This window comes from Plecotus auritus (assembly GCF_963455305.1).
Source record: "Plecotus auritus genome assembly, chromosome: 1".
Taxonomy (NCBI): domain Eukaryota; kingdom Metazoa; phylum Chordata; class Mammalia; order Chiroptera; family Vespertilionidae; genus Plecotus; species Plecotus auritus.
The window spans coordinates 222,328,164-222,347,671 of record NC_137770.1 but is presented as its reverse complement, the minus strand read 5'-3'; the positions used below and the strand labels follow the sequence as shown (position 1 = coordinate 222,347,671).

At 48.1% G+C, this 19,508-nt stretch overlaps 1 protein-coding gene across 11 annotated transcripts in view; it reads right to left on the bottom strand.

Annotated features, from left to right (window-relative positions):
- APBB2 (amyloid beta precursor protein binding family B member 2) overlaps nucleotides 1–19,508 on the bottom strand; it is a 433,025-nt gene that overhangs the window by 162,608 nt on the left and 250,909 nt on the right. For 7 of the 11 annotated variants that reach the window (XR_013960184.1, XM_080661207.1, XM_080661214.1 and 4 more), the window contains 3 exons: nucleotides 18,126–18,188; nucleotides 17,654–17,739; nucleotides 17,493–17,553 (listed from right to left, as the gene is read on the bottom strand). Coding sequence is in view for 10 of the 11 variants with exons in the window: in XM_080661207.1 (XP_080517333.1) it covers nucleotides 17,493–17,553; nucleotides 17,654–17,739; nucleotides 18,126–18,188 (210 nt within the window). In the remaining variant the exon portion in view is untranslated. The remainder of the gene's footprint in view (nucleotides 1–17,492; nucleotides 17,554–17,653; nucleotides 17,740–18,125; nucleotides 18,189–19,508) is intronic. The other 4 variants (XM_080661217.1, XM_080661219.1, XM_080661218.1 and 1 more) reach the window with 1 other exon arrangement.

The window sequence follows — 19,508 nt, the reverse complement described above, 5'->3', positions numbered from 1 at the left end:
TGCACTTTGACTGATGCTTGTTCTTCAATAGCTCTTAAACAAAAAAGCAAAAATGAGTAATGGTTAGAGTATGCACTGTGCCATCAGACGAATCTGGATTCAGTCATAACCTTGCTATTTACTAGCTGCTGACTCTGGGCAAGTTACTTCAGGTTTCCAAGTCTCAGTTACTTCATCTGTAAAATGGGACTAAAAATAGTACCTATGCTTTACTGTACCACTGTGAGGACTAAATGAGATAAAACGCTGGTAAAGTGTTTAGTATACTGCCTGGCATATAGTAAGAACTCAATAATGTTCATTATTATTATTACCAGTAGCCATGTGCACGAATCTGTGACCAGTAGCTCTCTGTGGCCCAGAGGCCCATCTGCACCCTGACCTGGCCAAAGGCCCATCCACGGCTGGGTGTGGAATGCTTGCCTCATCGCCAGGGCAACGATGCAAGAGGTACCCCCGCCCCCTGCCACCGGCCACTCTGTGCCCGCCAGGCCACTCATGCTGCCCCCTCTCAGCGGCCATCCCCCCGGGACTGGGGGACTCCAGCGGGGCTGAGAGGACTGGGCGCCGCCATCTTGTGGCTATGGGCGCTGCCATCTTTGTGATGAAGTAACGGTTAATTTGCATATTACCCTTTTATTAGATAGGATTATTATTATTGATACATTTAACACTTTTCTATGTGTGGATTTTAAAGATTTTTCTAGTTTAACTGATTTTAGCCAAGCTAGCACATGGGGTGGAGGGGAGGTACAGTAGATTGTGGTGTGTGTGAGCACACGACCTAGAGGGCTTTGTTAAAATGCAGAAAACTGGGCCCGTCCCCATGGTTTCTGATTCAGTGGGTGAGGGTAGGGCTCGAGAGTCTGCCATGTGCACAATGTCCACCAGGGGGCGCCACCACACTTCCTTCTTTCCTTCCCCCTCCTTTTTTCCTTCCCTCTCCAACCCCCAACACCTGGTAACGGATCACTGAAGGTAAGGAATCTCCATGGAGACAGGGGAAATACAGCTGCAATCAACTGAGGCCTGTGCTCTGTCTACCACACTGCTGTTCACACTGTGTTCTGTGATGGCCTAGTGTTGTTAGGCTCAGGGACAACCTGAGGGCGGGGCCGAGGGTCAGCCCAGTGTGGGGCTGGGGCCCCTGGGCCTCCTCAGCTAGAGTGCTGCTCCTTCTCTTACACCAAAGGCTTTCTGCTGTCCAAGAGCGGCCAGTGCTCCCAGCAATGACAAATCCTCCACAATGCCTGGCCCACTGTCACTCTTCCTTACCATGCTGAGTAGGGTGAATTGTCACCACATTATTAACAACCTAAGTTTAAAAATAAAAACCAGAATGTCTATTTATTAATTTCCAGAGAGAAACATATGTCTAACTGGATGCTTGGGTTGGCTAACAGGAGGATTTGTTCTCGAGAGAAAATCCATTCCTGTTTCTAGTGACCAGCCCACTGCAGGCTGCTGCGCGAAGATGCAAGCCGAGAAGCCCACTTCTGCATCCCAACGGCCAGGACCCTTGGGGATTCATGGCCAGTGTGACAGAGACAGGCCTCTGGGCTGTGATTTAATGCGAACACAGTTAACTGTATCAGTCATGTCCTGCCCAGGAGGCAGGCTGCTCTTCTGAGGCCTATGTTTGTCAATGGAAGAGCTGAGTGGAGGAGGGTTCAACCACGAGACTTAGCTCAATGTTTCAAATGTCCCAGCACAAATTATGTGTATGTGCATACTTAAACCCAAACCTGCAGGCATATCACACTGCACATGTTCACGTGATCATCACCATCTTACTAGCAGTGACCATTTACCGAGAATTTTACATATTCTGTGCTGAGTATTTCCTATACAAAATTAAGAGCCTACACCTGCTGGGAAAATCATGAAGGATGGCACTGACAATCATGGACCATTTTCCAAACACTACATGCTTCATGACACGTAGCACATGTTCCCCAACCCCACAAAGTATGAGCTACATTTGCTATTTTCTTTCTTGCTTTTTTAAAAAAAAATATATTTTGATTTCAGAAAGGAAAAGGAGCGGGAGAGAGAGATAGAAACATCAATGATGAGAGAGAATCATTGATCGGCTGCCTCCTGCACGCCCCCTACTGGGGATCGAGCCCTCAACCCAGGCATGTGCCCTTGACCAGAATCGAACCCAGGACCCTTCAGTCCGCAGGCCAATGCTCTATCCACTGAGCCAAACCAGCTAGGACTACATTTGCTATTTTCTATACGAGAAACCGAGGCTCAGAGAACTTAGTGAACCGCCCAGGGTCCCACAGTAAGTACGCAGCAGCTAGAGTTCCATCAGAGGTTTAGTCCTGAGGGTAGATCATCATCCTGGTTTCAGAGAAGAAACCAGCTCAGTGAAGTTCAGTGCAGTGACCCCCTGAGGACCCACTGGATGCCCAGCCTGGTCCCGATCCCACTGCTCTTTCTGCTACCTTGGTTGTCCTATAAACAGGAACCTCAATCCACAGGAGGCTCTTTGAGACCAGGCCTGTTCTGTGGCCCTCTGACCGCCCACTACTCAGAGGGCCCGGCACATACTTCATGCTTCGTAATGTTAGTGTCAAATGAAGACACGTGAGCTGGAGACAGACCGAGGTCTGGTGGCAAGAGGGGACCAGATGTGGTTAGGAGCCCTGGACCACCACTTCCTGGCTGTGCCCTTGCCAAGTTAACTGTCGCCAGTTTTGCATCCTTGGAGGAATACTCCTGCCCTTGCAGGTAGGTGCTGCGAGGATTCAAGGTGCGTGTGCCGAACCCTGGCAGGCAGCCTGGCACAGCCATTTACACTATAGCCCAAGGCCCAAGTCAGCTCAGAGTCACCACGAAGATCTCTAAGAAAGGATCTGACAGTCACCACAGAAAGTTCTCCTGGTGGGACAGTGAACGCGTTACACAAAAGCAGCAGAAGATCCTGCTGGAGACACTCGAATGCCAACAAAAGCCGGGTCTATGGCAGCAAACACCGGATTCCCAGCCCACACTCTCAGAGCTTGAGCGAGAGCCAGCGCAAGTCCAGGCCAAGAAACTAGGCTGGCAGGACCCGCCTCTGTTTCTGCAGAGGAGCAGCATGTCCCCACTACCGGGACACCATCCTTCCCCCCAGAAGCTGTGAACGGTATTTTAGTCTTCCCTACAGGAGTCCTGGAAGAAACTGGAGGCGAGTTCTCCGGTCCACACGGCTGACTTACCCCACAGGGTCTGTGTCTGCTGCTGAAAGCTGAGAAATGCTGTCTGCAGAGTAAGCATAGAGTAAAGCCTCAGTGACTACCCCAGCTTTGCATGGAGAGTGGGCCATGTTATTTTGCCAGGGGAAGCGAGATGGCCAGGTGAGCTCTAGGGGAGATGCTGGTTCAGAGAGAGGAGCAGAGAGGCCTCAAGTCAGGAGACAGGCTGTACCCTCTGGGCTGGGGCTGCGGCCCGAGGCAGCAGGGAACAGCCAGAGCAGGGACCCTGGAGAGATGGGATTTTACACGGTCCCCTTTCAACTAGAGACAAGTCTACTTGTAATACGGGAACTGCAATATTCAAATAAACAAGGGTATGATTCTCATCAACAGCTAGCCATAAGTATGCTCTCAGGCGGAGTCTGAGGCAATTCAGGACTAATCGACCCTCTGCTCTAAAATGGGCCCAACAGATGTCTCCACTAAGAATGATGCCACTCAGGTCCTGAATAAAGTCCTTCCTCTGAACAGCTCCCGTGCAAATACAGTCAGTCCCCATTATCTGTAGACTCACCTGCTCACTGAAACATTTGTCCCCCGCAGCGAACACTCATGCACTCTTGTGGTCACTCACGGACATGTAGAGTGAGCTGCGTGATACACACGTTACCACTGAGGTTGAACAAGGCAACTCGCTGCCTTCTTATTTCAGCTCTCCTGTTGCATAGAAGTGTCCTTTTCGTGGTCTACTAGCGCCTTGTTTTTTTGCATTTTTGTGCTTTTTGTTGGTGACTCCGCTGTTTAAAATGCACCCCCCAAGCACAGTGCTGAAGTGCTGTCTAGTGTTCCTAAGTGGGAGAGGGCTGGGATGTACTTTATGGAGAAAATACGTCACGTGAGCTTTGCTCAGGCCTGAGTCACAGAGCTGTTGGCTGTCAGTTCCGTGTGAGTGAACCAACAATCCACATTCAGTAAGGCGTCTTTAAACAGAATCACACATAAAACAAGGTTATGCATTGATGGGTTGATGAAAATGTAGTGACAGGAGGCTCACAGGACCTAACCTTGCACTTCCCCTGGGGAAATGGTTCAGTATTTGCTAATTTATTGTGGTTGTGCCTTCAGAGAAGGACTACAAATAGTGAGAAATGGCTGCATCTGCCCTTCACCCCAGGCAAGGGGTAGTGATGGTGAATTTAACAACTCTCACGCTTCCTAGATCTTGGTGTAGGAGGGTGTAGGTGGGACAAGGAACCAGGAACCCTGGGTTCTTGTCCTGGTGCTGCTACTAACTGGTGACTTTCAGGACGTCACCTGATTTATCTAGGCCTCATGTTCCTCATCTGGCAAATGAGAGAGGAGAAGGAGGGAGTTCAAGAGGGAGAAGAGTTTGGGCAAAAAGATCGCTCAGGACTTCTCCAACACTAAAGTACCCCTCAGACGTTGTGTCCCATTGTCACTCACTGGGCTCCAGCCACACCGGCCTCCGGGCTAATCCCTCCTCCTCCAGGCATGGCTTACCTGGGCTCTCCCCCTCATCCAGTTGGCCCCTCCCTCACCTCTTCCCCGATGTCACCTCTCAGGAGGCCTTCCCTGACTATCAAACCTGCCTCCCGGGACCATCTAGCTCTCTTCCCTGATTTATTTTCCTCCATGGCAAGGATTTTCATCTGAGGCACTTATACTCCACTTGTTTTGCTGTTTCTCTCTCGACACTGGAGTGAAATTACATGAAAGCAGGACCTGGCCTGCAGCGCCCCGGCCCCAGGCAGAGAACCTGCCGTCAGGGTGAAAGAGCCCACACGTGTGAAGTGAGGTGTGAGCGGTACGGTAAAAGTTAGCTCCAATCATCGGCATCATCGGACTGATCGCCTCTTTATTGCTGGTTTATAAGAAAGGTTTCATTGCACTACTCACTAATAAATCTGCGGCGTTTTTACAAGGTGTCTCAGATGAACTCCGTGAGCTCATCAAGTGCAAAGGCCTGCAAAACCTCAATTAAAAGCACTGCTGTTACCAGCCCGCAGAGAGCATTCATGCTGTTCTAGGTCCCATCTGAGCTGATTCCCAGAATTTGCACCACAGTCATGGGGAAAGGCATTAACCACAGCAGAGACCCACAGCACAGACTCTGGGGACGCTAGAATCCGACCACCGCATCTCACAAACGAGTACCAAGTCCTGAGAGCATTTCCCAGAGTGGCCGCTAGTCAAAAACAAGGCCTGCCTTGCGCCGGGTGGAGTGGGCGCGATGGGGCCTCGAGAGAGTGGACACCACTGTTAAAAGATCCGTGAGTAACTACCACTTACTGCAATGGTCCCTGACCAACCGCTACTTACTGTGAATGCAAAGGTGAAGTGAGTAGGAATAGATGCTCTTGTAAGACGTTTATGGCAATCCAAGGAAAAAGAAGAATTTTAAGTAGTTGTTTTAGAGAATTTGCTTTACATGAGGTATACTGAATTCTTAGGGGAGGAATGCATGTGCACAGCTCTGATATTAAAAAGAAGGGCATTTTCAGCAATCGAATAAAGGCTGAACGCCTGATCCCAGAGATGACGAGGTGTCTGAGGAACAGACATATCTCGGGCTTTATCTGAAGACAGACAGACCAAGAGAGACCTCTCGCGGCTTCGGCTCACAGGCAGGCGCGAAGCAGTGCTGCCGACGACAAACCTATTTTAGAACATGTCAAGTTCCTCAGGCAGTGATTTTCCACTTTGTTCCTCACCCGGAGACTGGCAGCTCTTACCGTTTCGCTGAGCTGAGCTCCTCAAAATGCAAGATGGGTTTCTATTAGGATGAAACAGCTTTTAGCCCACTTTTAACTTAACACGGTTGGCTTCTGTTCCAAGTAGGCGAGGTACCTGTGTCTCAGACATACTCGCGCTTTAACTTGTGCGTGTGTGGACACAAGGAAAGATGGATAAAGGGAGCCCAGTGGCTGACCAACCCTGGTGATCACACAAAATGACGGAGGAGAGGAGGGACCCAGAGTGTTGGTAGGCACCGGATTCCCAAAATTCCAAGAGACGTGACTGCAGATTGGATCCTGCCACAAAGCCTTGAGGTGGGGCACCAGGAAGTAAGCCGCTTGCGGAGGCAAGCCTGGACAGACAGGGCCCAGAGGGAAGCGCCGGGTGAGGAGAACGAGCCAGGAAGGGTCAGAGGAAGGAGAGAAAAGTTCACATTCTCCAGCGCACACAGCCGGCAGCCTCCGCACCATGGGTGGGGCTGGGCCACACGGCAGCCTTTTGCTGGCTCCCTGCGCAGACCAGGGCTCCCACCCAGGCTGGGACTATTACTATTACTATTCTCTGAAGTAATGCCAGCTCCCCAGTTCGCCTCTGAGCCTTGTGTTCAGAGCTGAACTCAAAGCTTTCCTTGTCCTCTGCTTGATCAATGAGGTCCATCAAGAAGTGACGTGCCCAAGGTCTCCCAGACTCTTAGTGGCAGGTATGGTGAGCAAGGGGTCTCCTGATCCTTAACCCAGTGCCCCCTCCATTACCCACTGCGGCCTCCCCGGGAGCCACTTGAGATCAGAGACCCCTGTAAATATGTATTTCTCAAACCTCACAATGCCTAGGTGAGTGCCAAGTACATTATCAGCACTTAATATCTGTTGATTATTTTTTCTTCTAATGAGAAGATACAGAGTATCCAGGGAACAATCGCCAAAACTAATCAGAGCAACATGAGTCCTATGAATTACAATTTATACATTTATATAATATATAACATATAATATATAATACATATTACATTATATTATAAAATTACATTATTTTTTTCAGAGAAGAATGAAAAGAGCATCTTGAATTATAATTAGTATTATTTTTTTTAATCCTCACCCAAGGACATTTTTCATTGATTTATAGAGAGAGGTGAAGGGAAAGAGAGAGAGAAACATCAATGTGAGAAACATTAATCAGTTGCCTCCTGCACTTGCCCTGATCAGGGATCAAACTTGCAACCTGGGTATATGCCCTGACTGGGAATCAAACCCGTGACCTTTTTGGTGTATGGGATGACACTCCTACCAACTGAGCCACACTGGCCAGAGCTTGAATTATCTGAATGACTGTGGGGCAAATGCCAGCCAAGTTGTCCTTCTACATAGGGTATCAAGAACAAGGTGAGGGTTTTGGAATTATGATGAAAATTTGGAGAATGCTAATAGCGAACTTCCTAAGGAAAATGATGTTAAAACAAGGAACCCTGTACTGAGGGAACTTTGGGCTCTTTATTCCTGGGGCAAAGCTTCCAAAACAGTTTCATGAGTTCATTGTCCCCAGGGAACTTCCTGTTTCAACAAAGATGCCTACGCCAGCATCACCAGTTTATTCTGTGTTTAGGTTATGATTCTGTCTGCAAAATGCAACCTCTGTGATACTTACTGCATGGCAGTGATTAGAGCCTCGACCATCCCACTTTTCAAATTTCTTTGGGAAGAATCCTTACCTCTTGAAGGAGAGGGTGACAGCACGTAAAAGAGGGCACACAATAATATTCATTTTCATGTCTTCAGAAAATATCGACTCGTTAACAATGCGGTGTGCCCGGTGCTGGCCTGTCCACAGCACATCGGAACCTGCTTCAAAGTCACTGAGCACGGCCACGTGTGCCTCTGCAGACTCTCTGTCCTTCTCAGAGAGGTCCGCCGAGAACTCGAGAAGGATGGGATGGTGTTCCACATGGGATGCAACCCCAAAGGCTGCTGGGGCCACTGGCAAATCTCCCAGCTCCCGTGTCCACTTCTAACCCCATGTTAACTTTTTAATAACTAAAAAGAAAAGGATTTTTGGAAAAATGTTTCCTAGGTGCTACATTATTTAACAATGGTCTTATCTCCTGGACAGTATGAGTTCTCCAATGCAACAGGCCAGAGGCTGCAATCCCTCACTTTTTGGCCATTCTTTCTCTGAAAATCACTGCAAACACTGGGGAGAAGTGGCAATTGACAGTTTGTTTCCTACAAAATGGGCAACTTTAAAGTCAATTATTACTTAGACAGAACTTTGGAGTATTTTTTTTTTTTTTAAAGATCGTATGAAGCCTCTGGTGACTAAGGCCCAAATCTTTTCAACCAGGACTCTCGAAGCTGAAACCAGACTGGGCTTACCCCCTGGGCATCAGGACAGGAAGACGTGTGTTACTGAACATCTTGATCCATTCAGCTTCTTCAACTTGAAGCAACTGAAATTCCATGGATGCAGATGACTGCTTCCTTCTGTGACCCAGTTATGTTGTAACTGCTGTTCTGAAACAGATTACCATTTTCTCTGCCTTATTATTTTCCTTTGCTTCCCTTCCCAGTGTGATCAGTGTCCTACCGCCTTGCATGTAATCGCTGTTGAATAACAATGTGCTAAGTGAATGGCTGGCTGAATCCATTGCAGACACGTGTCGAGAGTTGTCACCATCGGTGTCCGTTCAGAGACTGAAAATACGGAAGCCTGACTACTGAAACGGTCCCCGATGAGCAGCGGAGCCAGGAGGAGAGCGCAGGCTCTGATCTTCGTGGCTCTGCACACTGATGAGATTTTAAGACAGGTGTTCTAGCAGCGAGGGGACAGTGTGGCTTAGCTAAGACGGCTCAGCATTGGGACTACCCCAACAGTCCTGTAGGAGGAACCATCATTTCACTACAAATTCTCTTAACTGCAAAGAAATAAGACATGTTTGCATTACTCCCGAGATCCTGGTGCTGGAATTAAGTTCTCAGTCAACAGCCCCGAGAGGACAAGGCTGAATATCTGTTGGCAACGTTCCAGGCAGCCTGGGAACCCCAGCTTCAGGGTCCCCAAGTCTTGACCAGCTGGCCCTTCTGGGAGGACCCAGCCCTGATAGATGGATTACCCACTGCTTCTGCCTGAGGCCGCTCAGCTCAGTGGCCAGGAGTGGCCCAGAATTCCCTGCCAGGGTCCTGCGGGGCCAGGCTCCCGCACCTGCTGCTCTGGCATTCTCGGGATACCCGTCTCCGCTGCGGCTGCCGGTGGCTGCCCACCCCCTCACCTGTTCCCACCACCTTCCTTCAGGGGCAGGGGGAAGACTGCCTTCCTTCATTAGCCTCTCCAGGCATCTGCCACCACAGGGCGCAGCTGCCAACCACTGGGTAACAATGCAGCTCGTTTCAAGAGCGCCCTTCAAAACTCGGGGGCTCACATGGCTGCCAATTCCTCGAATGCTCATTCAGGGACCAGAAGTTCATAAGGAAAAGGGAGCCGTGGTCTTGCCAGGAGCACAGCATCACGTTGGGCTGTGTTGGCAAACACAGGGAGGAAAACATTTTTACAGACACAGAAGCTGTCCTCTCGCTGGGAGACAAATGATCATCCGGGGCCAATGAGTGGCTCAGTGTCCAAGGGGCTCTGTCCGGTGGAAGCCACGCTGGCCCAAGTCAGGAAGCCACGCTGGGGTTCTGCTCTTCTGAGACCAGCCTGTGCTCTTGGGCAGGTCACATGGCCTCTCTGCTCGCCTCCCACTTGTCCTCAGGCCTGAATGGGATGGTCCTGACTTTCTCTTTGTGAACATCAACCTAAAAACGCCACGCACAGGACGGCCTGCATTCTTCCAGGACGCGGTATGCTCGTCCCTGGCTCTGTGCCTTGGTTTGTTGATGCCACCGTGTCAATAATCATGCTTTTCACTAAAGACATTTTTGTTGAGTGACTGAAAGGTGGGAATGACATTTGTCACAGGTTGCATGTCCCAAAGGTAGCCATCAGAAAGCCTCCCTTCCCACGTGCTCTCTGCAATGTGACCTTGCCCCTTGCCCTCAAGAGATGGACTCATATCTCCATGGTCGGTCTGGGCTGTGGCCTCTGATCCACAGGAGTGATGTGCTGCTGTGTCCAGGACCAGCCTCATCTCACCTGGTGGCTTCAGCTTCCTGCTTCCACATGAGAAGTACACCTGCCCACCCAGAGAGCAGCACTGTGAGAAGCCCAGGCCACCTGGGCAGGCCCTGGAGGGTGAGACTCCAAATGAAAAGAGAGAGAGACCACTGAGAGCATTGAGCTGCCAGCCACATGGGTGAAGAAGCCACCTTGGAAGTGGGTCCTCCAGCCCCAGCTGCCCCCTTGTGGATCAGAGAGGAACTGCACTGCTGAACCCTTCTCCAGTCTACAGAATCATGAGCAAAATATGCAGTTGTTTTAGACCAGTGGTTGGCAAACTGCGGCTCGTGAGCCGCGGTTTGCCGCTCTGTTGACTAATGAGTTTGCCGACCACTGACCTAGACTCTCGATTCCAATAATTACAGGCTGTTGTTGTTCCTTGTGATTAAGCCCCTATCCCAGTGGTCGGCAAACTCATTAGTCAACAGAGCGGCAAATTGCGGCTCGCGAGCCGGTTTGCTGACCACTGTTTTAGACTATAGTTGTTTTGGTGTCACACAGTATATAGGATTAGATAACAAAAGCAAGGTAATCTACAGTACTAGACATATAAGGATAAGCCTTACTTATCTTAACAGATCTGCTCCTAAAAGCACTTGCTGAAAAGGAACACAAATTTACATATATCATTATTTAAAAGTCTGCATTTACACTTACAGAAAGGGGGAGAATTGCTAATTTCTATTGCAATGCAAGTACACTCATCCGCTTAGGCACCATCTCCTGGGAAAGCACATGACTCACCCCTCACAGCCAGGGGAGACGCCCCATTCCTGACATCACAGCTCAGCACTCAGCACAATGCATTGAATTTGCCTGTTTGCTGTCTGCCCCTAGAAGCAGGGGACATAACTAGTCCTTTGTAATAGGAATAATTATAATGGATAATGCATAAAGAATGCTTATTATGTCAAAGCACTTGACATATATCTTATGTTTACAATATCAACTCACTCAGTGTTTAGAGTAGCCCTGTGAGGTAGATACTATTATTACCTTCACTACAGATGAGGAAATTGAGGTAGAGAGACTAAGTAACTTGCCCAAGGCTGGGTAACCTACCCAGATGGTAAGCAGCAGAGCTTGGCTTTGAACCCATGCAGTCTGGGTCCAGAGTCCATGCGCTTAACCATTAACCATGCAGCCTCTCCTCTGTCATTAGGCATTCTATAAATGTTGCTGATGCTATTAATGAATCCACCATAGAAATCAACTCCAAACTTCTCACACAGATCAGGGTTTCTGAAGTCAACAAACCTGCGCCACCACATGAATAAAAATCAATTGTAAGAACTACATGCTGACATAAAATCCCATACAAATGCTAAGTAATGATAATGAATTTGCTACACAGACCAGAAATAAATCGGAATGAGAAAAGATACTCCCTACCCTTTCCTGTTTATCTATTAGTGCTAATCAAGTCAGTAGCCCCTAATATCATTACTTCCTGAAAATCTATGCTAAGAGGAACCCAGGGAGGGCACAGACAAAGCTCACAGATGAATACATTCGAATCTCATGCTCATTCACCATTCATTTCAGCAAGTTCCTCTATCAAACATACTGACCAACTAATACGTATCATCTCCTTCCCCTTTCTCTCCATCTGGGGCAGGTTACAATGAGAGTAAGGAGAAAAGCAGAGCTTTCACCAAATCCAGGGTCTGGATAAAAAAAAATCCACAAGCAGCCGAGAACTGATTGCAAATGGCCACAGAAGAACTGGAAGGTCGGTGTAGATGGACTATGACCACTTCCCGGCTGAAGAGGCGAGGATACGATGCCTCATTTGCAGGTTTCAAACTTAGTGTTACTACTCAACACGTGGTTTAGTAAACCAGCCGCACCAGCAGCACCTGAGCGCTTAATAGAAATGTAGTTCTGTGTCCTGCCCCAGAGGTCCGGGATGTCACCATGTACAGAACACTCTGAAAGCAACTGCAAAGGACGAGCCATGTGAGCTTGGTGACGGTGAAAAGAAGGGGGACTCTGTTCTCGGGTGGTGACTCTCTAGTTTCCCTCACTGCACCAGCCTCCAACATCTCTGCTACCTCCACCCAAACTCCCAGGCAGCCAACCTGACCTGACCTTAAAGCTCAGGGAAGCAATGACGGATCAGAACTGCCACATCCCATTTGGAACCTTCAAATTGCTCAGAACCAGAAGTGGCTTTGGAGATGATGATGCATTCATTTAACAGTGAAGCAGCGGACACCCAGAGAATGTAATGCTTGGGATAATCCAACCTTCCTCACCCAGCTCCTTTATTATGGATATCAAGACCAGTGAAGTGCAGTTCTAAAAACCCCCTCCTCACAAATAGCCTGAGAACGATGCTTTTCACCGGAAGCCGACAGTAGGATGGGTGGTCGGAGGCCCAGAAGACCCACGTTTGAATGCCGTCTCCACTACTAATTGTGTGACCCTAGGGCTTATTTACTCAAATTTTCTGGGACTCACTTTTTTCCCTTGTAAAGGAGGCTCGTTAGGTCATCTCTATAGTCACTTTCCCTTATAAGCAATTCAATGATTCCAAATGAAATGTAGCTTTTGCCAATGTCTTCAAAGATGTAATTTTCAATATTGTCCACAAGGTGGCAGAACATCTCCTTTACAGAAGTCCCAGCAGAGTGACACAAAGGATGGGAAAAGAACTTTAAGAAACTAGTGCATATTTTTCAAAATATTAATTTTTCTGCAATTTAATGATAAAATTTTATTTTGGGGTTGGTAATTCTAGTCAAGCGTTTGGCCAGCAATGTGCCACATGCCAGGAGACATGGGAAGTGTTACAGAGCTCAGTGTGTATTTTAAGGTATTAAAGTAGGATGCGTACAAGGGATTTAGAAACACAAGCTACCCAATCACCCAAATATGGCAAGGACTCGCCTTCTTGGTAACCAAAGTAGGAGAGGCAATTATTTGCAAAAGGGTTGGATATACAAAAATTTAAAAAGCATGGAAAAGTGCCACAGAATAAACAGAGAGATAAAAGTGATTACAAAAAATATTTAAGATTCTAATAATAAAGTTTTGAATTTTAAAATGCATAGGGATGAAGCACAATGTGGTATACTGAACTAGATCCTGGAACAGAAAAAAAGACATTAGAAGAAAAACTGGTCAAAATCAGAATAAAGCATTTAGCTCTGTACCAAAGTTAATGCCTTAGTTTTGACACCTGTACTACGGTCATGTAAGACAGACATTAGGGGAAGCTGAGTGACGGGTAAAAGAGAATGCTGCACTATCTTTGCAACGTTTCTGTAAATCTGAAATTGTCCCACAATAAAATTTTCAATCTAAAAAATGCATAGAAAAATAAGACAAACAGATAGCCAAGAATAGACAGAAACACAAAGAGTTTCCATAAGAAATGTCCTGTCTCGATGATGATTTAAGAAAAGGAAATTGGAAAGTAGGGGCAGTCGCTCACATGCAATAAAACAAAGACGAATAAATAAAAATGACAAAGCCTGGAGCAGAGTGGGCGGTGGACAAAGAGGTGTATTCGAGGACAGAAGCCATGAACTGATAGCCTTTGACCTGGTAATATCAGTTTTAGCAACCTACACGAAAGCAATAATTTAAAAGAAAAAAAAAAGGTCACCTATTTTTATGAAATCGTAGATCTGCTCTGCAGTACTGGAAATTGCTCCTGTGGCCAGTGGGTGCCTAGACGAACTCTGGTGCTATAAATTACATGGGACATGATAATGGAATGAAGAATGGTGACCTGAGAACTGTAGAAAGGACTATGTGAAGCCATTTTTAAAGAGCTCACTATATGCAATGTAGCATCCTAGACCGGGCCCTGGAACAGAAGGACATTAGTGGGGTGGGGAGGGAAATGTGGATCAAGTTTAGTTAATAGTAACTTCTTAGTTTTGACGGTCATGCCATGATTATGAAGATGTTGTTAGGGAAAGCTAGGTGAAGGGTATTAGGGAACTCAATTTCTGCGATTCTTATAAATCTTAATTTTTGTTAAAGTGAAAACAAAGAGCTCAGAATTATACACAAACACCTATTGCTATCAACTACAAAAGGACTTACTGTATAAAAACTAGGTAGGCTGGAGGAACATTTCCAGAGTTATAAAAACTCGTTGCTCTTTGGTTGGAGGGCGGGGTGGGGAGACAGACAGGCATTCTGTGTTGCCGTTGCTGTTTAGAGGCCTCGCTGGACTAACCATGATCAGGACGCCCAGACTCACAGAGGGCTGGGAAGTGTCCACATCCTGACTGTCTAAAAATGTGCTTTTCGGCGTGTAAGTCTCATGTAGGGAATAAAGAAGAAACTTTCTATAATAACTTTTTAAGGAACCACTCCTCAGGATACTTTCTGCTTATTGGGGGGGAGGGTCACACTCAGTCCCCCCCCCCCCCCCCCCGCCATGTAACTGTTTATCTAAAGACGTTACTTCTACAAAGCTTGAGCATTTGGAAAATCCTGGTTTTCTAGTCACTGGTCCCCTCTTAGGTGCTCGAGGCAGCATTAAATAGGTGAGGAGCGACTAAGAGGGTGGATGGGAGAGAGGGGGTTGATGGGGGGGCGGGGAGGGGAGATGGGGGACGGGGGAAGGGTTTCCTCCAAAGTGGCTTCATTCAAGTCAGTTCTAAACTCACTGGCTTCTTCAAAACTTGTAAAATGCAAACTCATTAGGGCTGTTGGATTTCGAAATAGCTGTAATTCTGAGAGAACATCTCGGCTCTCTCCACAGGGCTTCCCTTGGCCCAATTCCATGAATGGGTGGCGTGACCACGTGACCACGCACCCCGAGGAGAAGCACATCGGACAACAGCTCAGTGTCTGCAAGGGGACTAAGCGGTGGCCCAAAGTGTGCACATCTGCCAATCACCAGCGATGCAGACTACCTCCACTCCAACCCCTGCTTCCTCCTGCTGTGGGCCCACCTTTATCATAAGACCAGCTAAAATAATACTACTGAGGAGGGGTCTGAAAAACGCTGCACCCACTGCGCTTCTAGAGTCCAGAGTTCATCTTGGCCTCAAGTCAGACCCGCGGGCGGGTCCACCATCCCCCACCGGTTTACAGAGAAGGAGTTCTGCCTGGGTGTTTGTCCTTTCTTTCCAGTGACTAATGCTGTGAAATACCAGCAGGCAATCCCGGATTTCTCTCTGTCTCTAAGTGCTCGGCATTCGTGGAGGGCACCGGTCACATTATTTGCTGGGGGCCCCTAAATAAAGCTCCCAGTGAGACTTTCCTCCAGACAGTCTAGTGGGCAAGGGCACTGGAGCCCGATGGCCGGGGCGCCAATCCTGACTCCACTACTGATTCGCTGCTGAACTTTCCAGGCCTCGGTGTCCTCGTCGGCAATATGGGGACGATGGTACTTGGCCCCCTCAATTTTTATGAGGGTGGGAGTCAATGGAAATAAATCTTTAGGATCATGCATGGCAAAAAATTAGCCCTCAATAAAGACTCATGATTACAGTGATTTTAGGACGAGGTACTAGAAAAACCATCACATTCCACAAGGGGCTGGGGTGCTTTTGCGCTCTGCACAGTGTGACTCATATAAAGTGGGGTTCAGAGCCCTTTCCCCTCCCTCTATGCTTGGGGTTCTCAACAGCAACAGTGACTTTCTATAGCACGAGGACCTTGAGGTCCTGGGTGGGCGGGGTAGTGAGAAGCGGGTGCACTTTGCCGAAGTCCCTCCAAGATTGAGCTGCCCTTAGAGGTTCGTGTCATTCACCCTCAATGCACACAGGCTGATGCACTGATAAAAAAATCAAAAAAATATATTTAAAAAATGAAATAAAATAAAGGCCAGCATGCTAGGAGCAGGCCAAGGACTTCTTCCGAACAGAACACTGCTGGCTCGGAGCGGCCTTCGTGCCACCAGGCTGTGCTTGGAATGAAGCCGAGCAGACGAGGAGCAGTGGAGTCATCATCCACGAACCCTGCGTGTCTTACCAAAGCCATGGCACTTGGGCAGTTTTGGGCAAAGGAATCAAGGCTCTGAGCCTGCAAGGTGTAACTGCGACTAAGGGCGCCTGTTCCCTGTTTTATTCACAGACACAGATCTGCTTTGTGATTCACAAAAAATATCTAGAACCAGCTTCATAATTTGCGAATGAAAATGAAAATTAGGGACCCCTGGTTCAAAAGAGCAGGGAAAAAATGCTGTGAAAGTATTAAAACATGAAACTGCTCACTTTGGCATTCTCTCTCTCTCTCTCTCTTGACTTATGGTGTTGTTAGCTTATTTAATGCCACGCTCCCTCGGGCATGGGGATACTGGCAGGGTGAGTGCAGACCGTCCCAGGCCCCAGGGCCCGGCCCACCCCCACAGACCATCATCTTCTGGGTTTCCCTCCCACCAGCTGCTGGACCGCTACATTGCACCCTGGCCAGAGGTGGCGAAATTGAGCCAGGAACACCCCTTTTCCATGGACTTACTCCCCTAACCCCCAACCCAAAGCAGAGAGGTCCCTCAAGTTTATTGCAACATCTATGCCAGGACATGCTAGGTCCCTAGAATGAGAGTAGGCAGGCTTCACCCTCCAGAGTCACCCACTAAACACCTCAGGTGCTGCCAGCCTGGGCCGGGCAGGCCACTGCTTTGACCCTTCCCGAGACACCATGGACCTTATGTGCCCAACACCAACTCTCCCCATGCTCACACTAGGCTCCTACTGGGGTGGAAGGCAACAGAGGTGGCTGCGTGGGGACAGGGGTAGGGAGGTCTGGCAGAATCTGGTGTAAGGAGGTGGCAGGGCTGTGCACAAGCTAAGGCTCCAACCCCTGGTGCACACTCCATTGCCCCACGGGACTCACTAACACACAAAGTCAAAGATGAAATGATTAAAAATTTCAAGGCGGCGACTGCATTGAATTAAACCCCAGGCCTGAGGCCCTGATTCACAGCATAGGGCCCTGTACAACTGCATGACACAAAGCCCGTAAGGCTGGCCCTCGGGGACCCCACCAGGAGGCCAAAAGCCAAAGTTCACTCTCACTTTCCATCATAAAGCGTGCCTGCGCTGATGACAGGCATGGCAAGGAGGCTTTGCCCTGCATAGGGGTGAGCCACCCTGGAGGAGGCGGCGTGAGGGGTCTCATACCACCTGCGAGGCAGGACCGGGTTTACCTTTAAAGGCTTCTGAAGCCCATCCAGTCAACAGTAATTTTAACCTGCCACGTTGTGCAAAAAACCGATACAGGCAGCGTCGTGATGATCGCAGAAATCCTCCCAAAGCTAACGTGGTCCAGGGATTTACTTTCAGTGTTGGGGAGATTAGAAAAGACAGCGCATCGAGGGATAATTACTTAATAAGTGGCTCTGGGTTGATGGTTTGTAAAAACTGGGCCATTATCCAAAGTCATTACTTTGAGGTGAGACTATAACCTAGTTGCTGAAAGCACGTTTTTACCAACCTTCGCTTCTGGGTCACTGTTGATACTACAAGAATCGTCATCATCGGCATGTGGGGCATTTCTAGAAAAAACAAACAAGCAGAAAATGGGACTTAGAATTCTACTGCAAACTCTGGTGGCAAAAAAGCCACACCTCACGGCTGGGCGTCCCAATGCCCTACCTGAGTTTCAAAGATGCATAGCGTAGTGTTGCTCCTTCAAACTCTTTGAGACTGGGGTCCGGGTTAACTGTGGCTGCGTGCAGATCCTAGAGGAAAACAGACGCCTGTTAGTGGAGAATGGGGGAGGGCCCGTGACACGGCTGCAAATATCACGAGAGAGGAGAGTCCTCCCGGCCGGAGGCAGAGTGCACGTGAGCTTAGGCAGAAGGAGGCATGCAAGGGCTGCTGGGTGCTGGCTCCGTGCAAGGTGCTGCTCACAGCAGGCAGCCCGGGCAATCAGCTTGAAGTCATTCGCAAGGGGAGACGTCAAAAAAAAAAGGCCACGTGTGTGTGAGCTGGGCGTCCCTAGCAGGAAGCCCCAGCGCTCCGTCCCTGCCGAGTGCATGATGCTCGCAGAGAAGAGAAAGGTACAGCCACAGCCATGCACAAAGGACAACACAGCAAAGGATCTAAAAGCTGACAATATACTTGCCTTCCAAATGTCACTATTAATCTTTCCCCCATTCAGAACAGCAAAATCACTCCATGGCTGTTTCTAGACACACAATTATTCACACAGGGAAAAAAGCACATTGATTTAAAAAAAAAGAAGAAAAGAAAAGAAAAAGGAAAGGAAAAAAAAAAAAAAGACACAAGACACTGTTGTTAGCATTGATATTCACAGGATGGGTTAGGGAACAAGTTCACTCTAACAGCCACTGGCCAGCTCACTTTCTCTAGGTCTAGATGAGCATCCAAAGACTGGGCAGGAGGAACAGAGGGCACTTTACTTACCGAAACACATGCCTGCACAGTACTAGCAGACAGAAAACTTGTTTGCTAACTGTGGCCTTACAGCAAACAAAATGCTTCCAAATATTAAATCCCCAGCACAGCTAACCCCGTTGGAACCACTTTCTTTCCCAGGAACCAAACAAAGCTGTTGTCTTGGGTAGGGGTGCAGTTAGGGGTGCACCTGTCAATGGGCTGGTTTGGAAACTGAGGAATGTCCATGGCCAAGGGCATAAAAAGCTGAGGGGTCAAATTATTTTCATTTAAAAGAAAAAAAAAAAAAAAAGGACCACGAACGGGAAAGAGTTAGCAAGGAACAGCCTGACATCACCATCTTGCTGAGATTTAGCCCCAAGCAAGCGAACGTAAGTTCCTCTAATCCATAGAAAGCTCTGCTTCTCGGACACACAAGCCTCCTCACAAATTAATTAATGTTTGATCACTAAACATAATTACAGAACAAAGCAGGAAGCCTGGCCTTGTTGGAAGAACTCTTACAATAGATCTTTGAATCTAAACAAAAACTTCTAGTGGGGAAACCCCTCCCCCCACTAGATTGAGTGAATATTCAAATATTTTTCATCTAAGATTTGGGGAGATAATACTAATCAGGCCCAGGGACACCCCTATGAATTGGTTGCATTGACTCGATGGGCAGATCTCTCTCTCTTTTTTTTTAATATATTTTATTGATTTTTTACAGAGAGGAAGGGAGAAGGATAGAGAGTTAGAAACATCGATGAGAGAGAAACATCGATCAGCTGCCTCCTGCACACCCCCTACTGGGATGTGCCCGCAACCAAGGTACATGCCTTTGACTGGAATCGAACCTGGGACCATTCAGTCCGCAGGCCGACGCTCTATCCACTGAGCCAAACCGGTCAGGGCAGATCTCTTTTCTCAGATAATAAATCAACAACGGAAACGTCAACTACAGTCCTTTGACGGTGAGAAGAAAGCACTGCGCATACCTTTTGCTCACAACATTAATACAATTTTTAAAAACCACTCAAAGCAGAAGGAGCCAAATTCCAACAGCCCGGGTGCTGAAAGAGCCCCCTGGCCTGGGTGGGCTCTTGTGCAT